The sequence below is a fragment of the Molothrus aeneus genome, chromosome 21 (genome assembly GCF_037042795.1).
Source record: "Molothrus aeneus isolate 106 chromosome 21, BPBGC_Maene_1.0, whole genome shotgun sequence".
Classification (NCBI taxonomy): Eukaryota; Metazoa; Chordata; class Aves; order Passeriformes; family Icteridae; genus Molothrus; species Molothrus aeneus.
The window spans coordinates 7977281-7998225 of NC_089666.1; the positions used below are offsets into that span (position 1 = coordinate 7977281).

Consider the following 20945-nt stretch of genomic DNA (forward strand, 5'->3'; position numbering starts at 1 on the left):
TTTGGAAAGGAAGATTATTTTCGTTAAGAAAGGAGAGTCATTTTCCTTGGGAAAGGTGGTTTATTTTTCTTGAGAATAGAGGCTTATTTTCCTTGGAAAGGAGGATTATTTTCCTTGGGAATGGAGGTTTCTTTTCCTTGGGAAAGGAGGGTTAGTTTCTTTGGGACAGAGTATTATTTTCCTTGGGAAAGGAGAGTTAGTTTCATTGGGAAAGGATTATTTTCCTTGGGAAGGAGAATTATTTTCCTTGGGAAGAAGGATTATTTCCTTGGAAAGGAGGATTATTTCCTTGGGAAAGGAGGGGTTTGGGGAGGTCGTGGGAAGGAAATTCCTGTTGGAATGCTCACTGTTGCTCCCCTCCTTTGCCCTCCTGGCTGGGCTCAGCCACGTCCTACACGGCCACTGATGTCCAGGGGGCCCTGCTGAAGCAGCTCCGAGCTGCCAAGAGAAAAACCATCCTGGTGAAGAGGCCCCAGCAGGAGCACATCAAATTCATGGACTTTGGTGAGTCCCCCTCGCTGGCTTTGGGGTTTCAGAATGCCAGGGGGGCTCTGCTGGTCTTGCCAACCCCTCAAAAGCTTCCCCGGGTGGGTCCCAGAATGTTTGGGGTTGGGAGGGACCTTAGAGGGGTCTGGACATGGGCAGGGATCTTCCAGAGGGTGCTTGGACACTTCCAAACCCACACCTGACTCTAAACCTAACCCATACCTGACCCTAAAACTAACCCACACCTGAACCCACACCTGACTCTAAACCTAACCCATACCTGACCCTAAAACTAACCCACACCTGAACCCACTCCTGACTCTAAACCTAACCCATACCTGACCCTAAAACTGACCCACACCTGACCCTAACCCTAACCCATACCTGACCCCAACCTTATCCCACATCTGACCCTAAAACCAACCCCCTCAGCTGACCCCAACCCCCCCATCTACCCCCAACCCCAGCTGCCCCCAATGCCCCCAGCTGACCCCATCCCTGCTGTGTTCCAGACTGGATCCCCCGGCTCTTCACCACCACCGTCACCACCACCACGGCCACCACCATGGCCCCTGGCACCACGCGCAGGGCGCCCGCGGCCACCGCGGCCCTGGGGCAGCACGGCGAGCCCGGGGGCAGCACCCGCAGCCCCGGGGGCAGCACCCGCAGCCCCGGGGGCAGCACCCACAGCCCCGTGGGCAGCACCCGCAGCCCTGGCAGCAGCAGGAGGATGAAGCCCACCCAGCTGCCCCCTGGCACCCCCCTGGCACGGCCCTGCGAGTCCCAGCCCTGCCTGCACGGTGGCACCTGCCAGGACGACGGGCACCACTTCACCTGCAGCTGCCCCGCGGGCACAGGAGGGGCTCTCTGTGAGAAATGTAGGTGGTGATGTGAGAAATCACAAATTTGGGGCTTAAAAGTCGCTTCCCGTCCTTTGATGTGGGTAGGATGCCACCCACCCTGTGCCAGGTTGTGCCAGGCTGGATTTGGGCATTCCCAGAGATGGGAAAACAGCTAAAAACCCTCTCACCTGGAGCTCTGCAAGCTGTGGGTGTCCAGCTCTGCTGGTTTAATGGGATTTGACCTCCCAAATCCCATGGAAGACATCAGTGGCTGTCCAGCCCTGTTGGTTTTATGGGATTTGATCTCACAAATCCCTTGGAAAATGACAGTGGGTGTCCAGCCCTGCTGGTTTAATGGGATTTGGAGTCCCAGATCTCCTCAAGGGAGGCACAAACAAGTTGCCCTTTTCATAAACCCAAGCTCAATAAAAGTTGCCTTTTCGCCCCCTTTTTCCCCTGCTTTCCCCCCTCTTTTTCCCCCCCCCTTTCTTTCTTCTTCCTTTCTTTCTTCTTCCTTTCTTTCCCCACTCTTTTCCCCCCTCTTCCCCCCCTCTGCCTCGTTTCTCCCCCTTTCTTCCCCCTTTCCCCTCGTGTTCTCCCCCCATTCTTTCTCCCTATTCTTTACCCCCTTTTTTTCCCCCATTCTCCCCCCCATTTTTCCCCCCTTTTCCTCCATTCCCCCCCATTCCCCCTCCTTTTTCCCCCTCCTTTTTCCCCCCGCTTTTTCCCCCTCTCTTCCCCCTGTTCTCTCCCCGTTCTCTCCCCCTTTCTTCCCCTGTTCTCCTCCCGTTTCCCCCTCGTTTCTGCCCCCATTCCCCGCTGTTTCCCCCAGCCCCGGGCGGGTCCGTGCCCAGTTTCGGGGGCGCCTCGGTGCTGGCGTTCCGGACCATGCGCGCCTACCACACGGTCAGGATCTCCCTGGAGTTCCGCGCGCTGGAGCCCCGGGGGCTGCTCCTCTACAACGCCCAGCGCCACGGCAAGGACTTCATCTCCCTGGCGCTGCTCGGGGGCTTCGTGGAGCTCAGGTCAGGCTGCGAGGGGATTGTGTCCCAAAGGGGCAATTGGTGTCCCGGCAGGGAGAGCTGGCATCCCAGCGGGGGGAAATTTCTATCCTAAAAGGCTGCAAAAGTGGACAAAAATCGGGATTATTTTGTGGGGGAGGGATGTGGCTGGAATCAAGTGTGGCTGAGCTCAGGTGAGCTCTAGGACAGGGAATTTGAATCCTAAAAGTGGACAAAAATTGGGATTTCTTTATTTTTTGGGGGGATGTGGTTGGAATACTGAGGGAGCACGAGCTCAGGCGAGTCTCTGGACCCAGGACAGGGAATTTGCACTCCAGGAGGGGCAATTTGTATCCCAGGAAGGGGAATTTGCATCCTAAAAGGCCTCAAAGTGGACAAAAATCAGGATTTTTTGGGGTGTGTCTGGCTGGAATACTGAGGGAGCTCATTCCTTCTTTTCAGTGAAGTGAACTAACTTTGAGTGAGTTCAAAAAGCTCTGAAGTGTGGGAGGTTGGGTTTTTTGGCAGGTTGGTTTTTTGGCAGGTTTGGGGTTTTTTTGGCAGGTTTGGGGGTTTTTTGAGACATCTTTTTTTGGTAGGGTTTTTTTTAACTGGGATGAGAAATGTGGAGAGGGGGGAAAAAAGGGAAGGGAGGAAAGAGCCAGAGTGGCTTTTTTTGTATTCCAGAATCCAACGGATACGGGTTTGGAGTGAGGGAGGGGGAGGGCAGGGCAGGCAGGGAGGGAGGGAGGGGAAGAGGGATGGAAAGATGGGGAGAGAAGGGGGCAAAGATGAAGGAAGGGGAGAGAGAGGGAGAGAAGGGAGGGAGGGAGGGAGGGGAAGGAGACGAGAAGGAGAGAGGGAAGGAGAGAAAGAGGGAGAGGAGGGAGGGATGGAGGAGAGAAGGGAAGGAAAGAGGGAGGGAGAGAAGGAGGGAGGGAAGAAGGGGGTCCCCAAGTGCTCCCAGTGCCAGTCACGCCTGGCACAGCCCAGCTGGCACCTTGGAGAACACCAAGGCCGTGTTTTGTCAGGTTTGACACGGGCTCTGGCACGGGCACGGTCACCAGCCGCGTGCCAGTGGAGCCGGGGCGCTGGCACCGGCTGCTGGTGACGCGGAACCGGCGCACGGGCACGCTGGCCGTGGACGGGGAGCCCCCGGTGAGCGGGCACAGCCCCCCGGGCACCGACGGGCTCAACCTGGACACCGAGCTCTTCATCGGGGGAGTGCCCCACGAGCACATGGCGCTGTGAGTGGGGCACGGGGACAGGGAGGTGACACTGGGCTGATGGGTGGCGCTGGGAATGGGGCACAGGGCCTGGGAGCTGGCACAGGGCCTGCAAGGGTGGCACTGCTGCTGTGAGTGTGGCACTGGGACTGGGAGGATGGCACTGCCCCATGAGGGGGGCACTGGGTCTGTGAGGGTGGCACTGTGAGTGTGGCACAGGGACCAGGAGGTGGCACTGGGCCTGCAAGGGTGGCACTGCTACCATGAGGGTGACACTGGGCCTAGGAGTGTGGCACTGCCCCATGAGGGGGCATTGGCCCTGTGAGGGTGGCACTCTTGTGTGGCACTGCTGCTGGGAGGGTGGCACTGGGCCTTGAGTGTGGCACTGCCCCTTGGAGGGTGGCACTGCCCCTTGAGTGTGGTACTGTGAGGGTGGCGCTGCCACCATGAGTGGGGCCCTGCCACCCCCTGGGGACAAACCCTGGCACTGTGTCCCCTCAGGGTGGCGGAGCACACGGGGGCCCTGCCACTCCCTTGGTGACAAACCCTGGCACTGTGTCCCCTCAGGGTGGCAGAGCGCACAGGGGCCCTGCCACTCCCTTGGTGACAAACCCTGGCACTGTGTCCCCTCAGGGTGGCGGAGCGCACGGGTGCCACGAGCGGCCTGCGGGGCTGCGTGCGGGCCCTGGCCATCAACAACCGTGGGCACGAGCTGCACCAGGGCTCCAGTGACGTCCTGTACGCCACGGCCGTGGGCCAGTGTGGCACCGACCCCTGCCAGCCCAGCCCCTGCCACCACGGCGGCACCTGCCACGCCAGGGAGGCCGACATGTTCCACTGCCAGTGCCCCGAGGCCTACACGGGTACGGCGCGGGCACCCACGGGGTTTTTGGGGTATGGGGTGGGAACTGTGGGGTCTGAGGGGCTTTTTGGGGTATGGGATGGGCACCGAGGGGGTTTGAGAGGGTTTTTGGGGGGTGGGGTGGGCACCAAGGGGGTTTGAGAGGGTTTTTGGGGTGTGGGGTGGGCATTGAGGTGTCTGAGGGGGTTTTGTGGTATGGGGTGGGCACCAAGGGGGTCTGAGGGGGTTTTTGGGGTATGGGGTGGGTATTGTGGGGTGCTGAGGGGGGTTTTGGGGTATAGGGATGGGCACTGTGAGGTTTTCATCCCTCTGGGGGGTTCTGAGGGGGTTTTTGGGGTATGAGATGGGCATTGCAGGGTTCTGAGGGGGTTTTGAGGTACGGAGATGGGGATTATGGGATTTTCACCATTTCTGGGGGGTTCTGTGGGAGTTTTTGGGGTCATTGTGCCAGTGCCTCGATGCCTACATGCCCATGGGGGACGTTGAGTACATGGGGGACCCTGGGGCCATGTGTCAGGGGGTTGGTGACAATCTCCCGTCCCGCAGGCCCCACGTGTGCCTTCGAGAGGAACCCGTGCGAGCCCTCTCCGTGCCACGCCTCTGCCACCTGCCTGGTGCTGCCCGCCGGGGGGGCCCTGTGCGCCTGTCCCGTGGGCCGTGAGGGGGACCTGTGCGAGCGAGGTGGGGCAGCAGGGGTGTCCCCAGCCCGCTGTGACCTTGGGACGCCTGCCACGCCCCGTGTCCCTCACGCTCCCCGCTTTGTGCCCAGTGACAGAGCAGGACCAGTCCGTGCCCTTCCTGCCCGAGTTCAACGGCTTCTCCTACCTGGAGCTCAACGGGCTGCAGAGCTTTGTGCCCGACCTGCAGTGAGTGCAGGGACAGGGAGGGACAAACCCCACCCACAGCACCCTGGGCACCCCGCAGCTGGCAGGGCTGGCATGGCTGCCACACCCACGGCCTCGGGGTTATCCTGAGCAGCTGGATGGGAGGGAATCCATAATCCACAATCTGTATCCCACAGTCCATAACCCACAATCCATAACCCATAATCAATAATCCATAAAAATCCACAACCCACAATCCATAACCCACAATCCAAAATTATCCATAATCCATAACCCATAGTCCACAACCCATAATCCATAACCAATAACCCGTAATCCCTAACCCACAATCAATAATCAATAACCCCACCCCTGCTCTCCCAGGGACAAGATGTCCATGGAGGTGGTGTTCCTGGCCAAGAAGCCCAGCGGGATGATCTTCTACAACGGCCAGAAGACCGATGGCAAAGGGGACTTTGTGTCCCTGGCACTGCATGAGGGCCACCTGGAGTACAGATACGACCTGGGCAAAGGGCCAGCCCTGCTCAGGTGAGGGCACTGGGGGCACTGCCCAGGTGAGGGAGCTGGGGGCACCGGGGGCACTCTGCCCTGCTCAGGTGAGGGCACCGGGGGCACTCTGCCCTGCTCAACCTGAGACATCAGCACAGAATCTTAAAAATAGAAAGCATCACCTGCTCAGGGCACCTTTCCAGGCTGGTTTTGTAGGTTTTGAGGGCAGAGTTTATAACATTACCAGCAAATAATGACAATTTTCAAAGTTGCAGCAGCAAAAGCCTCACTTTGATGTTACAACCTGTTTTTATCCAGTTTTCCAAGTTATTGTGTTTAATTTCTAATTTCAGTTATTGTGCTTTTTCTAATTTCAACTTGCTTGCTGCTCAGTTCATTGCTTAGGAGGTGCTTGTGTGTGTACATGCTGAGACTCTTTACACAGAGAGATATATTTTTGATATTATCTTTACATTTTTTATTTTTATACTTTTAATATGATTTTTATATGTTTTTAATATTTTCTTCACAGATTCTCACAGACTTTTTATTTGCCACAGCTGCAAGCCTGCTTTTCTTACCAGAACAGATTGTTCTGCAAACTGATTTTCATTCCTGTGATTCTTTCTCATGGGAACTTCACATGTTCATTCAGCTGAGCAAGGCCTGATTTTAGAAGGTTTTTTAAGCTTTTTTTTCCCTTTATTTCCCCCTCAGGAGCAAGGAGCCAGTGCCCCTGAACACGTGGGTCAGTGTCCTGCTGGAGAGGAGCGGCCGCAAGGGCGTCCTGAGGGTCAACAACGGCCACAGGGTGACAGGGGAGTCCCCGGTGAGTGGGGGGACCCAGCCCTGCCCTGCTCTCCTGGGGAGGAGCTCCTGAGGCTCCTGGCCTTTAAATTGTGGGTTTGAGTGGAATTTCTCAGGTTCCTGGGCTTTAAATTGTGGATTTGAGTGGAGCTTCTCAGGTTCCTGGGCTTTAGATCGTTGATTTGAGTGGAGCTTCTCAGGTTCCTGGGCTTTAGATTGTGGATTTGAGTGGAGTTTCTCAGGTTTCTGGGGTTTAAATTGTGGCTTTGAGGGTGGAGAAGCAGGCAGGGAAGGATCCCTGCATCCCTTGCAGCCCCTGTCCCCCCTGTCCCTGCCCAGGATCTCAGCCAGGTTTCAGGGATACCTTGGATGAGCCCCCCACCTCTCCTGGACCCCTCTCCCTTATTCCAGGTCCTCACCTGTCCCCTGTTGGAACAGCCACATGAGGCACCCCTGGGTCAGTAATTAATGGTTAATTAAGAGCCCCCAGCAGTGAGAGGAGCTCAGGGAGCAGGAAAAACCCAGGCCCTGCTGCTGCATCCCTTGGTGCTTGCTCTGCTCTCCTCTCAGCTGGGAATTCTGCAGTTCCAGCCTCTCCCTGTCCCTCCCTGTGCTGTCCCTGCATTCCTGGGGGTCTCTCCCTTCCCTGCATTCCTGGGGGTCCCTTCCCTGCATTCCTGGGGGTCCCTTCCCTGCATTCCTGGGGTCCCTTCCCTGCATTCCTGGGCTCCCTTCCCTGCATTCCTGGGCTCCCTTCCCTCCCTCTCCAGGAGGAGGCAGGAAAAGCCCTGCTGGCTGCTGAGCTCACCCCCAAACCCACAGAACCCGACCTGGCATTTTCCTGCCCTCACTCTCCTCTGTCCAAGCTCCTCTCTGAGCAGAGCAGAGCCCTGGGTGGCAGTGACCCTCCTGCCACCCCCAGAGCCACCCAGCCCTGGTGGCAGCGGGGCTGTGGCAGCCCTGCCCGTTGCAATGGCACCCACTGATGGCCCTTTTCTCTCTTTTTTTGTTTTTTTTTTTTTCTTTTCTTCTCTCTCCCTTTGATTTTCCTTTGTATTTTCCCCTCCCCTGCTGTCTGGATCCCAGAAATCCCGTAAGGTACAGATAAGTATGACCCCCCGACGCCTCCATCTCATCTGCCATTGGCACCTCCCTCCTTCCTTTCCTTCCTATTTTTGTGTTTTTCATCTTCCCCATCTGGTTTAGGATCCCTGTAGTTTAGTCCTTCATTCCCAGCCAGTTGTCACCTTCTGGTTTTGGGACCATTTCAATTAATTAATCTGGTCATTTATTTTGTGTTAATCCCACAAAGCATTAGTTAGTGCTCCATGTCACCCCGTCCTTGCTGTGGCCCTGCCTCCATCCCAGAGATTTCCCAGGAATCCTGAGGCTGGTGACAGCAAGGAGGGAATTTCCTCCTCCAGAACCACCACGTGGGGTGCAGGAGAACCTCCTCAAGCCATGGGGTGCAGGAGAAAACCTGGACCTGCTCCTCAAACCTTGGGGCAGCCAGGCTGGATCCCTCTGGAACGGGCTGGGATTGAGCCGCAGCCCTGCAGGGGCTCTCAGCAAGGCCTGGGGACCCCAATTTTGGGGGGCACATGAGAGCAGAGCCCCCCTCCAGGCCTGAGGGTGCGGGAGGAGCCTCTCCCCAAAAATTCAATCCAGGGGAAACCTTTCCCAGGTGCCTGCTGGGGGTGGGACCTGGCAGTCCTTGGCATGAGGAGGTTTCCTGGAGGCTCCATCCGTGGAATCATAAATAAAATATCATCAAATAAATTATCATCAATCTCCCAAATGGAGAGAGCCACGAGGACCATCGAGGCCAGCTCCTGGCCCTGCATGGGGCAGCAGGGACGAGCTGACACCCTGTCCTTGCTGCCCCTGTTCCCCCAGGTGCCTCACATGGTGCTGAACCTGAAGGAGCCCTTCTACGTGGGGGGAGCCCCCGACTTCTCCAGGCTGGCCCGAGCAGCTGCCATCTCCAGCGGCTTCGAGGGAGCTGTGCAGAGGGTGAGGTCCTGCTGGTCATTCCAGTGTCCCACCTGTCCTGGGATGGACCTGGGAGCTGTCCTGCTGGTGGGAGAGTGGCACCAGTGGGGAACAGAAGGGGAGGTTGGGAACACTTGGATGGATTCCCACCCTAGGGATGGATTCCCATTTCAGGGATGGATTTCCATCATCTTAGGGATGGACTCCCACTTTATGGATAGATTCCCATCATCTTAGGGATGGTTTCTCACCTCAGGGATGGGTTCCCACCTCAGGGATGGGTTCACATCTCCTCTTGTCCCCACTGCCTGGTGTCCCCTGGTGTCCCTGGCTCACCAGAGGTGAGTGGCCATGGACCTTCAGAAGATCCCAGCCTGGTTTAGGTTGGAGGAACCTTCAGGCTCCCCATGTGCCATGGGCAGGGACACCTTCCACCATCCCAGCCCATCCAGCCCTGCCTGGGACGCTGCCAGGGATGGGAATTCCCTGGTTTTGGATTTTTTGGCCCTGAGCAGCTCCTGGCTGACCCTTCCTGCCCCTCAGATCTCCGTGGGTGGCGTGCCCGTGCTGAAGGAGCAGAACATCCGCAGTGCCAGGGAGGTGTCCCCGTTCCGGGGGCACCCCTGCACCCAGAAACCCAACCCGTGCCAGCACGGCGGCACCTGCAGCCCCAGCCTGGGCAGCTACCAGTGCTCCTGCCACAGGGGCTTCTCGGGGGCACACTGCGAGAAGGGTGAGTGCCACCAGGGCTGGGGTGCCACGGGGACAGGAGGGTGCCACAGGGAAGGTGGAGGTGGCCATGGGAAAGCGGAGGTGGCACAGGAGGCTGGAGGTTGCCATGGGAGGCTGGAGGGGGCCACGGGGGGCTGGGGGTGGCCCACAAGGTTGGAGGTGGCCATGGGGAGCTGGAGGTGTCACAGGAAATGTGGAGGTGGCCATGGGGGTTGGAGGTGGCCATGGGGAGCCTTTCCTGGCCCTTCCTTTCCCATCTCCCAGGAATTCCCTGGGTTTCCTGGCCCTTCCTTTCCCATCTCCCAGGAATTCCCTGGGTTTCCTGGCCGTTCTTGTCCCATCTCCCTGTCTCTCCCCAGTGATCATCGAGAAGGCAGCCGGGGACACCGAGGCCGTGGCCTTCGATGGCCGCACGTACCTGGAGTACCACAACAGCATCACCAAGAGGTACCTGCCCCACCAGGGCTGATCTGGGGAGGACAAGCTGGGATCCAGGAGCTCCAAACGGGGCTGGATGTTCCTGGCTCTCCCCTCTTGATTTCCCCCAGATTCCCAGCTCCAGGCCTGGCTGGGGATGGGCTGGGGGTGGATCCTGAGTGTCCCTCAGGGATGGAACACGTGGGACTGTCCCAACCCCGGGCTGGGGAGGACCTGGGCTGGCCGTGGATGTGCTGCTCCTTGGGAACTCCCTCTGGGAATGAGCAGAGCTGCTCCAGGCTGGGAATTCCTCCTTGTTCTTGGGAATTCCCTCTGGGAATGAGCAGAGCTCCCCCTGAGCTCCTCCAGGCTGGAATTTCCTCCTTCAGGAGACTCCTGGGTCCTTCTGCCTGTCCCATTCCCGGTGTCCCAGCCCTGCTGGGGGGGGTGTCCGTGTGGAGCTGCTGTCTGTCCCTCCCTGGGTGTCTGTCTCTGTCTGTCTGTCCCTTCTCAATGTCACTGTTTCTCTGTTTCCAAGCCACCTGAGCAATGAGATCCCAGCGTAAGTATGGCCCTGCCACCCTCACCCCACGTCCCCATTGTCACCCCAAACCCCGGGGCAGCTCAGGGCAGGGCTGGGGGCAGGAATTTTTAAGCATGGTTTTAATAAGGATGAGCACAGGGAAGGAAGATCCCTGTGGTTTCCTGCTCCAGCAGCAGCCTGAGGTGTTGGAGATGGAAAACTGGGGGTGCTGATCCTTGATTTTTTCAGTGTGGATGTGGAACCCCTCAAAACATCTCCAGTGTGGATGGGGGGTCAGAAAAAGGGTCAGGGCAGGAGGATGGGGAGAAATCCCAATCCCTGCACAGCTGAGATTTGCTGTGGGTCTGTCCTGCATGGAAGAGAAGCCCTAAAAGAAATCCTAAAATTCCCTGCTCCATGCAGAGCATTCCCTGCTGTGGGAAGGGGGGGATTTGGGGGATTTGGGGGGATCCCTGCCTGTCCCATCCCATCCCATCCCACCTCATTGTGTGCCCTCAGGGCTCTGGGGGCTGAGCTGTGCCTGTGCATGGGGGGCTGCAGAGCCACCACCTGCATGTCCAAACCATAGGGAAGGGCTGCAAAGGGATTTTTAGGAATTTCAGGATTATCCTGAGCATCCTCCTAAGCTGGGCAGTGCCCTCCAGCAATGTGAGCTCAGAATTGTCCCTGTGTCCCCTCCCGGAGCCACATCCCTGCTGCCTTGTGTCCCTGCAGAGGGAATGTCACCATTCCCAGCCTTTTCCCAGGCTTTTCCCGGCCAGTTTGGGCTGTGCTTCTCCCACACCCCTGTGCTGGATTTGGTGCCCATAAAAGTGGATTTTTCCTCCTCCAGGGAAGCTCTAGGGAAAGGAAAGGAAAGGAAAGGAAAGGAAAGGAAAGGAAAGGAAAGGAAAGGAAAGGAAAGGAAAGGAAAGGAAAGGAAAGGAAAGGAAAGGGAAAAGGGAAAAGGGAAAAGGGAAAAGGGAAAAGGGAAAAGAAAGGCAGGAAGGGCCTCCTTGCTGCCCCTCGCTTATGGCTCGCTCCCCTTTTCTCCCATCCGAGTCCCGAGGCGCTGGATTTCCCCTCGGAGCCCAGGTGAGTGCCCAGGTGTGCCTGTCCCCTGCTCTGCCTGTGCCTCAGCATGTCCCTGTGTCCCTGTGTGTGTCCTGTGTCCCTGTCCTGGCCTTTTATCCGTGAGGGATGAGCTCTGCACAGGGGGGATGGCAAAGAGCCACCAGCCCCAGCCTAAGGGACCCTGCAGGGACAGCAAAGAGCCACCAAGGCTGAGGGACTCTGCAGGGACAGCAGGGCTGTGTCCCACCCCCTGGATGCAGCATCCCTCAGGAATAAAAAGCTCTCTGTGGTGTCTCTGTGTGTCCCGCTCCAGCTGTGGCCAGGAGCCTCGTGCCTGTTCCAGAGGCAAGAATCAGGATTCCAACCTGGGGAAAATCCCATCGTTCCTTCCCTCCTCCCTTGGGAAAAGGTTTTGTTGCCTCCATGCCCTTCCTGTGACCATCCCCAGGGTGCCATGGCTGCTGTGCCACAGCTGGCAGGGATTGATCCTTGTGCTCCATGAGGATAAAAGCAAGGAATCTCCAAAGAATCTCCTTCCTGTGTATCCCAGCCCCAGGAGTAGGATGGAGATGATCCCAAAATCTGGCTCCTCTAGGGCAGCAGATGGGGACAGACCCTTCTTGTGTATCCCAGGATCGGGATGGAGGTTATCCCAGAATCTGCCACTTTTAGGGCAGCAGATGGGCACAGACCCCATGGGTGAATCTCAGGAATGGGATGGAGATTATCCCAAGATCTGGCACCTTTAGGGCAGCAGGTGGGGACAGGCGGGGGGTTCATCTCCCGGGGGGGAGGAGGAGGAGGAGGAGGAGGAGGAGCTGCCCATGGCCTTTCCCCGCAGTGAGAAGGCCCTGCAGTCCAACCACTTTGAGCTGAGCATCAAGACGGAGGCGACGCAGGGGCTGCTGCTGTGGAGCGGGAAGGGGCTGGAGCGCTCGGATTACATCGCCCTGGCCATCGTGGACGGCCGCGTGCAGCTCAGCTACGACCTGGGCTCCAAGGCCGTCACCCTGCGCTCCAGCGTGCCCGTCAACACCAACCAGTGGGTGCACATCAGGGCCTCCAGGTCAGCACAGCGCGAGCGGGGCCGGGACTGCGGGCAGGGTCTGCTTTGGGATTGGGATCGGGATCTGGATTGGGATTGGGATCTTGATTGGGATTGGGACCAGGATCTGGACTGGGGTCAGGATCTGGATTGGGATTGGGATTGGGGTCAGGATCTGGATTGGGACTGGGATCAGGATCAGGATTGGGATCAGGATCTGGACTGGGGTCAGGATCTGGATTGGGATTGGGATTGGGGTCAGGATCTGGATTGGGACTGGGATCAGGATCAGGATTGGGATCAGGCTTTGGATCTGGACTGGGATTGGGATCTGGATTGGGATCAGGCTCTGGATCAGGATTGGGATCAGGGTGGAAAAGCTGGGAATGAGGCAGGTGAGCCCCATGATCCCCAAGGAGCTCTCTTTGGATCAGAACTCTCAGAACTTTGGGTCTGGAAGTCAAAGCTTAGAATTAAACTCAGGATTTGATCTGAGACCTTGGAAAAGGCTTCCAGACTTAGGTGCCAGAAGCGAGAATGTGGATTTAGAGTTTAAAGCAGAGCCACGTTAAGTAAAGGAAAGTTTAGAGTTTTAGAGTTTAAGATACAGAAAAAATAAAGTAACTACAGCCCTACTGGTGGGGATATACTGGTGGGGAATGGGGTGGAGATTATCCCAAAATCTGCCCCCTGGTGGTTCCCAGGGTCAGGGCTTGCAGGCAGCAGCTCTGGGTTGGCTCTGGGGGCCATTGCTGAATCCCTGCTGTTGCTGAATCCCTGCTGTTGCCCCTCGGGAGCAGGGTGCAGAGGGAAGGCTCCCTGCAGGTTGGGAACGAGGCCCCCATCGCCGGCTCCTCGCCCCTCGGGGCCACCCAGCTGGACACGGACGGGGCGCTGTGGCTGGGTGAGTCTCAGGTGGCTGAAAAATGCCCTGTCCCCTATCCCCTGCCATTTCAGGGGCGCTGTCCCCTGTCCCTTGCACTGTCCCTGTGCTGTCCCCTGCTCTGTCCTCAGTCCCAGCTGACCCTGTGCCATTCCCAGTGGTGCTGTCCCTGTCCCCTGTCCCCAGCTCTGTCCCCTGCTCTGTCCCCGGCTCTGTCCCCAGCTCTGTCCCTGGCTCTGTCCCCTGCTCTGTCCCTGTCCCCAGCTCTGTCCCCAGCTCTGTCCCCAGCTCTGTCCCCTGCTCTGTCCCTGTCCCCAGCTCTGTCCCCAGCTCTGTCCCCGGCTCTGTCCCCGGCTCTGTCGCTGCCCCAGCTGAGCCCTGCTCTGTTCCCAGGGGGCCTGGACAAGCTGAGCGTGCCCCAGCGCCTGCCCAAGGCGTTCAGCACGGGTTTCGTGGGCTGCATGCGGGACGTGCTCGTGGACCGGCGGGAGCTGCACCTGCTGGAGGATGCCCTGAACCAGCCCCGGATATTGCACTGCTCGGCCAAATAGAGCACAGGGACCTCCCTCCCGCCTCCCTCCTCCCTCCCTCCTGCCTATTGCTGTAATTATTTTCTATTTTTGTAAACTTATTGCTTTTTATATTTTTGGGGGGGACAGGGAGGGCAGGAAACCCTTTTTGCTTTCGGGCTCTCGGCCCGAGCAGCGGAACAAAGCTCGAGAAGTGACACCAGAACTCTCCCACTGCAGCGTCAATCTTCTTCATACTTGAAGCTTCCTTTGTTTTGGGGTTGTTTTCCCCCTTTTTTCCTGGTGTTTTTGGGGGGTTTGTTCCCAAAAACAACCCTGTTTTCCTGTGGGGGAAACGCTGCTGGTGCTGGCGAGGCCTTCACGGATTCGCGGGGTGGGAATTCCCACCCTGCTCCGGGCTCTGGCTCTTCCAAACCTTCTCCTGGCCCCGTGTTCACCCGATTCCTGCTGCCCCCCGTTCCTCTCACTGTAATTTATGTGTGTAAGGATCTCAAGTGCTTTTCTCCTCCGAGCTCTGCTCAAATCAGGGATGCCACGCACTGGAAGGGAGAGAGCCAGGCCCAAGCTTCGCTCTGCGCTCGCCTCGGGACTCTTTGCTGGACTCAGAGGTGCTGGGGAGGCAAAAATGTGGATTTTTCCAGCGGTTCTCCTCCTCCTCTTCCTCTTGGACACGTGCAGGAGCAGCTGTGAAACCTCATTCCCACATTTTGTGTTCATCCAGACGCGTCCTGACCCCTCCCCGGCCACCGAGCCTTGGCCTCCCTCATGCTGGGGATCACTGGGAGCTCCTGTCCCAGAGCTGGGAATTCTCTCCCTCTCCCAAGAGGACCAGGAGATTCCCTGTTCCCTCCTCAGAGGTCTCCTGGATGTGTCCTTCACGCCCCACAGCCTTCTCCAGCCTCTGGCTCCCAGCCTGGCAACGCAGAGCTGCCACTGGAGCCTCTCCCACCAAGAAAATTGGGAATTTTTCACCTTGGACTTGGAGTTTTTGGGTCTTCCACATCCTCTGGATGCTGCCAGCCCAGCAGGAACGGCTCCAACAGGAGCAGGGCTGGGGAGGATTTGGGGGGAATTTGAAGCATTTTCTTCCAGGACAGGAAAATTTTGGGGCCAGTTGTGAAGTTTCTGGGGTGTGGCTGCACCTCTGGCTGCAGCTCGGGGTCTCCTGGATGTGGAGAAGAACAGATGGATCCCAGCCCTGGAAGAAATCCCATCTTCCATGGGATTCCTTCTCCATGGAAGGATTTCCTGCCGGTTTGTGGCCTCTGTGTCCCTTCCCCACCCTCAGCTGGGATTTCTCTGTGGAAAAACAACTTTGGGGATTCATCTGCAGGACCCCACCAGGTTCTGGGTGGGAGTTCCTGCCCAAGCTGCCGGAATTTGGCTTTTTTTTCCCTAAATTTCTACCCCGCCTTGCAGGGCACCCTTTGAAATGGGAGTTTTGGCACCAACTTTTGAGCCAGGAAAGGTCAAATTTCTTCTCTCAGGGTGAGCTCTGAACAAAGGTGGAACCAAGAGGGAAAACCAATGGAAAAACCACTTGGATCTGCTTTGATTTAGTTTATTTGATTTTTAAAAAAATAAATATTCCCAACCTGTGACATTCCTGTGGAAAAGGCAGGGTTAAACATTCCATGGGGGGCTGTGCCCTGCGTGGGATGGGGGCTCTGCTGTGCCTGGGGGGTTCCCTGAGTGCCAAAATTCCCATTTTTTGGGGCTGCTGGGTCCAAACTGGGATTCCTGGTGGGAAATGCTGGGCTGGGCTGGGCTGGGAGTCCCCCAGTCCCTATTTTGGGAGTTTGGAATGGCATTCCCAGCTGGGCTGGTGTTCCAGCTCCACAGGGATGGGGAAGCTGCTGATTTCCAGGATAAAGTCAAGAAAGAGCAAAAAAAAAAAAACCCAAGAATTGAACAAAAATAAATATAAAAACTCATTTTGGTTTTGCTGGGGCTTGGAAATGCCTTAAACCAGGATTTTGTGTCCTCATGGGGGAGCATTTGGAATTTCCAGCAGCGCATTCACCTGGGCTTTATTTTTATCAACATTTCTACCACAGAACGCGCAAAAAAAAACCAAAAAAAAAAGAGAACATAAGGTTGGGGTTTTTTTCTGGATTTGATTTTTTTTGGCTTTTTTTTTTTTAATTTAAACCCCTGAGGTGTCCGTGGAGAGGGTGAATCCCTGCCTTGGGGAGCTGCTGGCTGAGCTGTGGCGGGCGATGCGCAGTAGAGGAGCAGCATGATGTAACCATTACTAACTCGTGTCTTTCGTCAAATCACCCAGAAATAAAGGTTGGAAACGATTAAAGAGGTTTTTAAGGGGCCTTCTGCTTCTTTTCTTTTTTCCCCTAGGTAAAGGAGAATCCTGCTTTTCTTGGTGCTGTTTGCTGGGCAGAGGAGGGGGAAGCTCCTGCATCTCCTAAATCCAGTTTTTCCAGGAATTCCAACCCCAATCCCAGGGTTTTGCAGGATTTTTGTGTCTTTCCTTCCCCTCCTCTGTGGTTTCAGCTGGTGGGAGTCTCCACATTTCCTTCTTTGTCTCTTTTATCCCCCTCAGCACCAGGGAGCCTTCCCAGCCTCTGGAATTTGGGTTTCACCTTCCCAGCCTCTGGAATTTGGGTTTCACCTTCCCAACCTCTGGAATTCAGGACTCACCCTCCCAGCCTCTGGAATTCAGGATTCACCCTCCCAGCCTCTGGAATTCTGCTGTTTCCCATCTGTCCATCCAGCCCTCCCATCCCAGCTCCTCACAGGAATAATCACAGAGCTGCTCCAGAAAAAAAAAAAAAATCCCTTTATTCCCTCAGGAGCTGGAGGAAGGGGGAGCCTGGGGAGCTCTGGGTGCATTCCCAGCCCTGGATTCCGTGGAGAGCAGCGGGATGGAGGCACGGGGACATTCCAGAGGCACGGGAAGGACATTCCAGAGGCACAAGGACATTCCAGAGGCGGGGAAGGACATTCCAGAGGCACAGGAGCGCGGTGAGCGGGATGTGGGATCTGCCGGCAATCCCAGGAATGCAGCAGGTCCTGCTTGGCACCGGATGGAGCCGAGATCCAGGAAAGGCTCTGTCCTGTCCCTTGTCCCCATGGAGCCGAGCAGATCCAGAGGGGTTTGGTCCCAAATCCTGAAAGGACAGCAGGTCCTGTCCCTTGTCCCCATGGAGCTGAGCAGATCCAGGGACTCTGGCACTACTGGAATGGGGATTTTGCCCCAGATTCTGAGGACAACAGGTCCTGTCCCTGTCCCCATCCCTGAGCAGATCCAGGGGCTCTGGCACTATGGAAGGGCATCCATGTGACAGCTTCTGTCAGGAGAAAAGGTTCCATCCCTAAGCAGCCCCAGGGCCCTGTCCCTACTGGAACGGCGGCCGTGTCACTGAGGTGGTCAGGACAGAAGGTCCCGTCCTTGTCCCCGTCCCTGAGCAGCCTCAGGGCCCTGTCCCTACTGGAACGGTGGCCGTGTCACCGCAGCTGCCAGGACAGCAGGTCCTGTCCCTGTCCCCATCCCTGAGCAGCCCCAGTGGTCCCTATTGGAACGGCGGCCGCGTCACGGCCATGGGGCCCGCGGTGGCTTTGGGGGGCAGCAGCTCGGGCCGGCTGACGGCCGCAGTCCGCGTGAAGCAGCGCAGGTTGCCCGTCTTGAGCGCGCACTGCACGGGCCACAGGATGATGCAGAAGAGGATGATGAGGAGCGCCGAGAGCAGCACGATGCGCTTCCAGTCGTCGCAGAGCTCGCAGCGCGACAGCCGCCCCGCCAGCCCCGCCGGGGCTGCCTCGGCGCTCTCGGCCTTGCTCAGGGCCACGTCGATGGACACGCAGGACTCGGGGTTCTCGGCGTCGCCGTCGGAGGCGCGGCGGCAGCAGAGCTTGGTGCCGTCCATCCAGAGCTCGCGCTCGCGCTGCAGCTCGGGCGGCAGCGTGGCCAGCAGCTCCTTGCTGGTGCGCAGGCCGGGCGCGCCCTGGCTGGGCAGGCTGGTGGGCTGGCGGCAGAAGGGGCACGGCAGCAGCTCCTGGCCGGCGCCCAGCGCCGCGCTCAGCCGCGCCACGCACTCCAGGCAGAACACGTGCGAGCACTGCAGCAGCTTGGGCGTCTTGAAGGTGTTGTCGTAGGTGTTGAAGCAGATGGAGCACTCGACGGGCGAGGCCGGCTTGGGCGAGCCGGGGCTGGCGCAGCTCGGGGAGCCCGCGGGGGACCGGCCCTTCCTGCGGGCATCGCCCGGCGACGGCAGCACGAGGGGGCTCAGCGGCACCGGCAGCGAGCCCGGCGGGGCGGGAACGGGGCTGGACGGCGACTCCGGGGTGCTGGAGTGCCACAGCTGAGGGAAGCAGGACATGATGGAGCCCCCCGAGGGGAACTGAGCCCGGGCAGACTCTGCAAGAGAACAACACAATGGGATTCATTGCATTGCATTTTTTTAAATTTTGTCTCATTATTTTATTTTATTTTATTTTATTCTATTCTATTCTATTCTATTCTATTCTATTCTATTCTATTTTAATTTATTTGATTTATTTTAATTTATTTAATTTATTTTAATTTATTTTATTTTTTTATTTTACATTATTTTATTATTTATTTTATTCTTCTAGTCTATTTATTTCTTTATTTATTTATTCTTTATTTATATTATATTTATTTAGTCTTTATTTATATATTTATTTATATTTGTATATCTATTTATTTAGACATATATTTATTAATTCTTTATTTATATTATTTATTTAGAATCACCCACTTTTTATTTCCTTTTATTATTTTATTTTTTTAATTAATTTTATTTATTCAGAATCACCTCCATTTTATTTTATTTATCTATTTATTTACTCAGAATAATCCACTTTTTATTTTGTTTTATTTATTTCATTCTCTTTCTTTTATTTTATTTATCTATTCAGAATCACCCACTTTTAATTTAATTTAATGTACTTATTTTTTTTCTTTGATTCTCCTAATTTTATCTGGCCTCACTCTTAGGTAGCCCCAAAAATCCCATCAAGAAAAGCCAAGAAGCCTCAGAGATCCCCCCAGACCCTTCCCAGCAGGAAATCCGCTGGAATTGCAGGGACAGGAGCGAAATTCCCACCCAATTCCTCCTTTTGGGGCAGAAAAACCAGAACTGGACCTACCCCGGGTGCTGGGAGCTGGGAGGAGAGCAGAGGATTCCATGGGGAATCTCTTAATTCTGGGCTTGTGGAGCTGAGCCCGGCCTAAGAGACAGACAACGTTTTCAGTGGGGAGATAATGGGGAAAAAAAGCTTTTTTTGGGGAGATTTGTGGTCCTGGCTCCGGGGAGCTGGAATTCCAGAAAAACCAACCCAGAGAAGGAAGGAAATTCAGGTTTTTCCCGTTAAAAGTGTGGAATTCTCAGCCCGGAGCTGCAGCTCTGGGCTGTGACTGTGAGGAGGAAAAGGCTCCTGTCCCTTCACCCCCCTCAGAATCCTCCAAAATTTGGGGTATTTTAGGCAACATCAGCATCCAGAGGCAAATTTCAGCTCCTGTTCCTTCATCCCTCTTGGAATCACCCAAAATTCAGATTATTTTGGGAACATCTGCGCCCGGACCCAAAATTTCAGCTCCTGTCCCTTCATCTTTCCTGGAACCTCCCAAAATTTGGGGTATTTTAGGGACCACCTGCACCCAGACCCAAATTTTGAGCTTCATCCCCCTCAAAATCCCCCAAAATTTGGATTATTTTAGGAAACGTCCGCATCCAGACCAGAATTTTGAGCTTCATCCTTCTTGAAATCCTCCAAAATCCAGATTATTTTAGGGATCACCTGCACCCAGACCCAAGATTTCAGCTCCTGTCCCTTCATCTTTCCTAAAACCCCCCCAAATTTGGGGTATTTTAGGGATCACCCAGACCCGAATTTTGAGTTTCACCCTTTTTGAGATGCCCCTGAATTCAGATTATTTTCGGGAGCGCTGCAGCTCCTGTCCCCGAGAGCTGCAGGAAATCCCTGGTGACGGCTCCGGGCTGGATTTTTCTGGGCTGTGTCACCGAGGGTTGCAATGCTCAGCTGGTTCCTGTAATTACAGCCTGCCCCAGCAATTAAACCTGAATTTAAATTGGGAAACACCAAATATTCCTGACATTCCACAAGGAAAAAATGAAAAAAAAAATCTCCATTATTTATAGTGTATTATTTATAATTATTGCAATTTATAATTTAATATTTATAATATTTATATTATTTTTCCCATTATTTCTATTATTATCTCAATATCTATTTATTAATCTAAATTGTTTATATATTTATATAGCATGTATATTTATTTACACATTTATATAAAAGATATTTCTATTTATGCTTATATATTTATGTATAGGTGCATATATTTAAATATATTCAAATACCTATTTATATATTTATAGATTTCTAATTATACATTTATATATTTATTTATTATATAATTCCCTTCAGAACTTCTCTTTTTTGTGCCTCTCTTCATTTAAAAATGGATTTTTAAAATTTTTTTTTAGGGTGCAGCTTCTCCTGAGGTTAAATTTTCTGCATTTCCAGCTAATTTTAATGGATTTTAATCTATTTTAAAATTTTTTTCCTGCTTACAGATAAATCCCAAATCCAAGCCCAAACTGGCCCAAAGATGAGGAAAATCTGAGGGAGTTTTTTCCTTTTTATCTTTTTTTTTTTTTTTTTGCTAAATATTCCCTTTTTCCCCATCCCCTAAATGCATTTTTTTTGCAGTTCCTGGGAGTTTTTCAGGGATTTTCAGGAATTCTGAGCAGCTGAGAAAGGGAGAAGCCTTGGCTTGCCCGAGCTCTTATTGCACAATTATGAATTATGAAATTATTAATGATGAATTATGAAATTTCAGCTGCTCTCAGGAGCTTTTTATTGGTCTGGCCTACGTCAGCTCCAGCCCAGCAAAATCCTGAATTAAACCTTAAATTTACCCCAAAATTTGCTTTCAAATAAAAATTCAAACTTTGCTATTTGCTAAATGCAATTGTGCCGTTACAGAAGTTTCTTGGTTTGATTAAACTGAGATTTTGCTCATTTTTATCCTTTTATTCTCCTTATTTTTTGTTTGATATTTTGATTTTTGGGGCTTGTGGACCAGTTGGAATGCAGGGATTTGGATCAAGCTGAGGATGGGACATTTTAAATTCCATAACTTTCCCCTCCTGCACCTTTTTAACAGAATTATTTGAATTTTAGGGGCCT

At 54.6% G+C, this 20945-nt stretch overlaps 2 protein-coding genes across 3 annotated transcripts in view; one reads left to right on the plus strand and one right to left on the minus strand.

Annotated features, from left to right (window-relative positions):
- The window catches only part of AGRN (agrin), a 73304-nt gene extending 57231 nt beyond the window's left edge, over positions 1 to 16073 (plus strand). For both annotated transcript variants that reach the window (XM_066563778.1, XM_066563779.1), the window contains 18 exons: positions 385 to 504; positions 999 to 1364; positions 2161 to 2353; positions 3361 to 3576; positions 4189 to 4418; positions 4964 to 5098; positions 5187 to 5283; positions 5626 to 5790; positions 6469 to 6580; positions 7645 to 7656; positions 8455 to 8571; positions 9094 to 9283; positions 9642 to 9729; positions 10238 to 10261; positions 11285 to 11317; positions 12138 to 12362; positions 13142 to 13245; positions 13618 to 16073. In XM_066563778.1, the coding sequence (XP_066419875.1) occupies positions 385 to 504; positions 999 to 1364; positions 2161 to 2353; positions 3361 to 3576; positions 4189 to 4418; positions 4964 to 5098; positions 5187 to 5283; positions 5626 to 5790; positions 6469 to 6580; positions 7645 to 7656; positions 8455 to 8571; positions 9094 to 9283; positions 9642 to 9729; positions 10238 to 10261; positions 11285 to 11317; positions 12138 to 12362; positions 13142 to 13245; positions 13618 to 13775 (2585 nt within the window). In that variant the 3' untranslated portion in view covers positions 13776 to 16073. The remainder of the gene's footprint in view (positions 1 to 384; positions 505 to 998; positions 1365 to 2160; positions 2354 to 3360; positions 3577 to 4188; positions 4419 to 4963; positions 5099 to 5186; positions 5284 to 5625; positions 5791 to 6468; positions 6581 to 7644; positions 7657 to 8454; positions 8572 to 9093; positions 9284 to 9641; positions 9730 to 10237; positions 10262 to 11284; positions 11318 to 12137; positions 12363 to 13141; positions 13246 to 13617) is intronic.
- A 1208-nt stretch (positions 16074 to 17281) lies between these two features.
- RNF223 (ring finger protein 223) lies at positions 17282 to 18921 on the minus strand. Its single transcript, XM_066564201.1, has 2 exons — positions 18882 to 18921; positions 17282 to 18126 (listed from the first exon to the last, which is right to left on the minus strand). The coding sequence occupies exons 1-2, from the start codon at positions 18919 to 18921 to the stop codon at positions 17282 to 17284; spliced, it is 885 nt and encodes a 294-aa protein (XP_066420298.1).
- Positions 18922 to 20945: the final 2024 nt, after the last annotated feature.

Bases quoted from the DNA above. Each gene is read 5' to 3' on its own strand.
- RNF223 (XM_066564201.1), bottom strand. From the start codon at position 18,921: ATGGAATCCTCTGCTCTCCTCCCAGCTCCCAGCACCCGGG. The intron at 18,127-18,881 runs GTAGGTCCAGTT...GTTCTCTTGCAG, and splicing joins CCCAGCTCCCAGCACCCGGG to AGTCTGCCCGGGCTCAGTTC.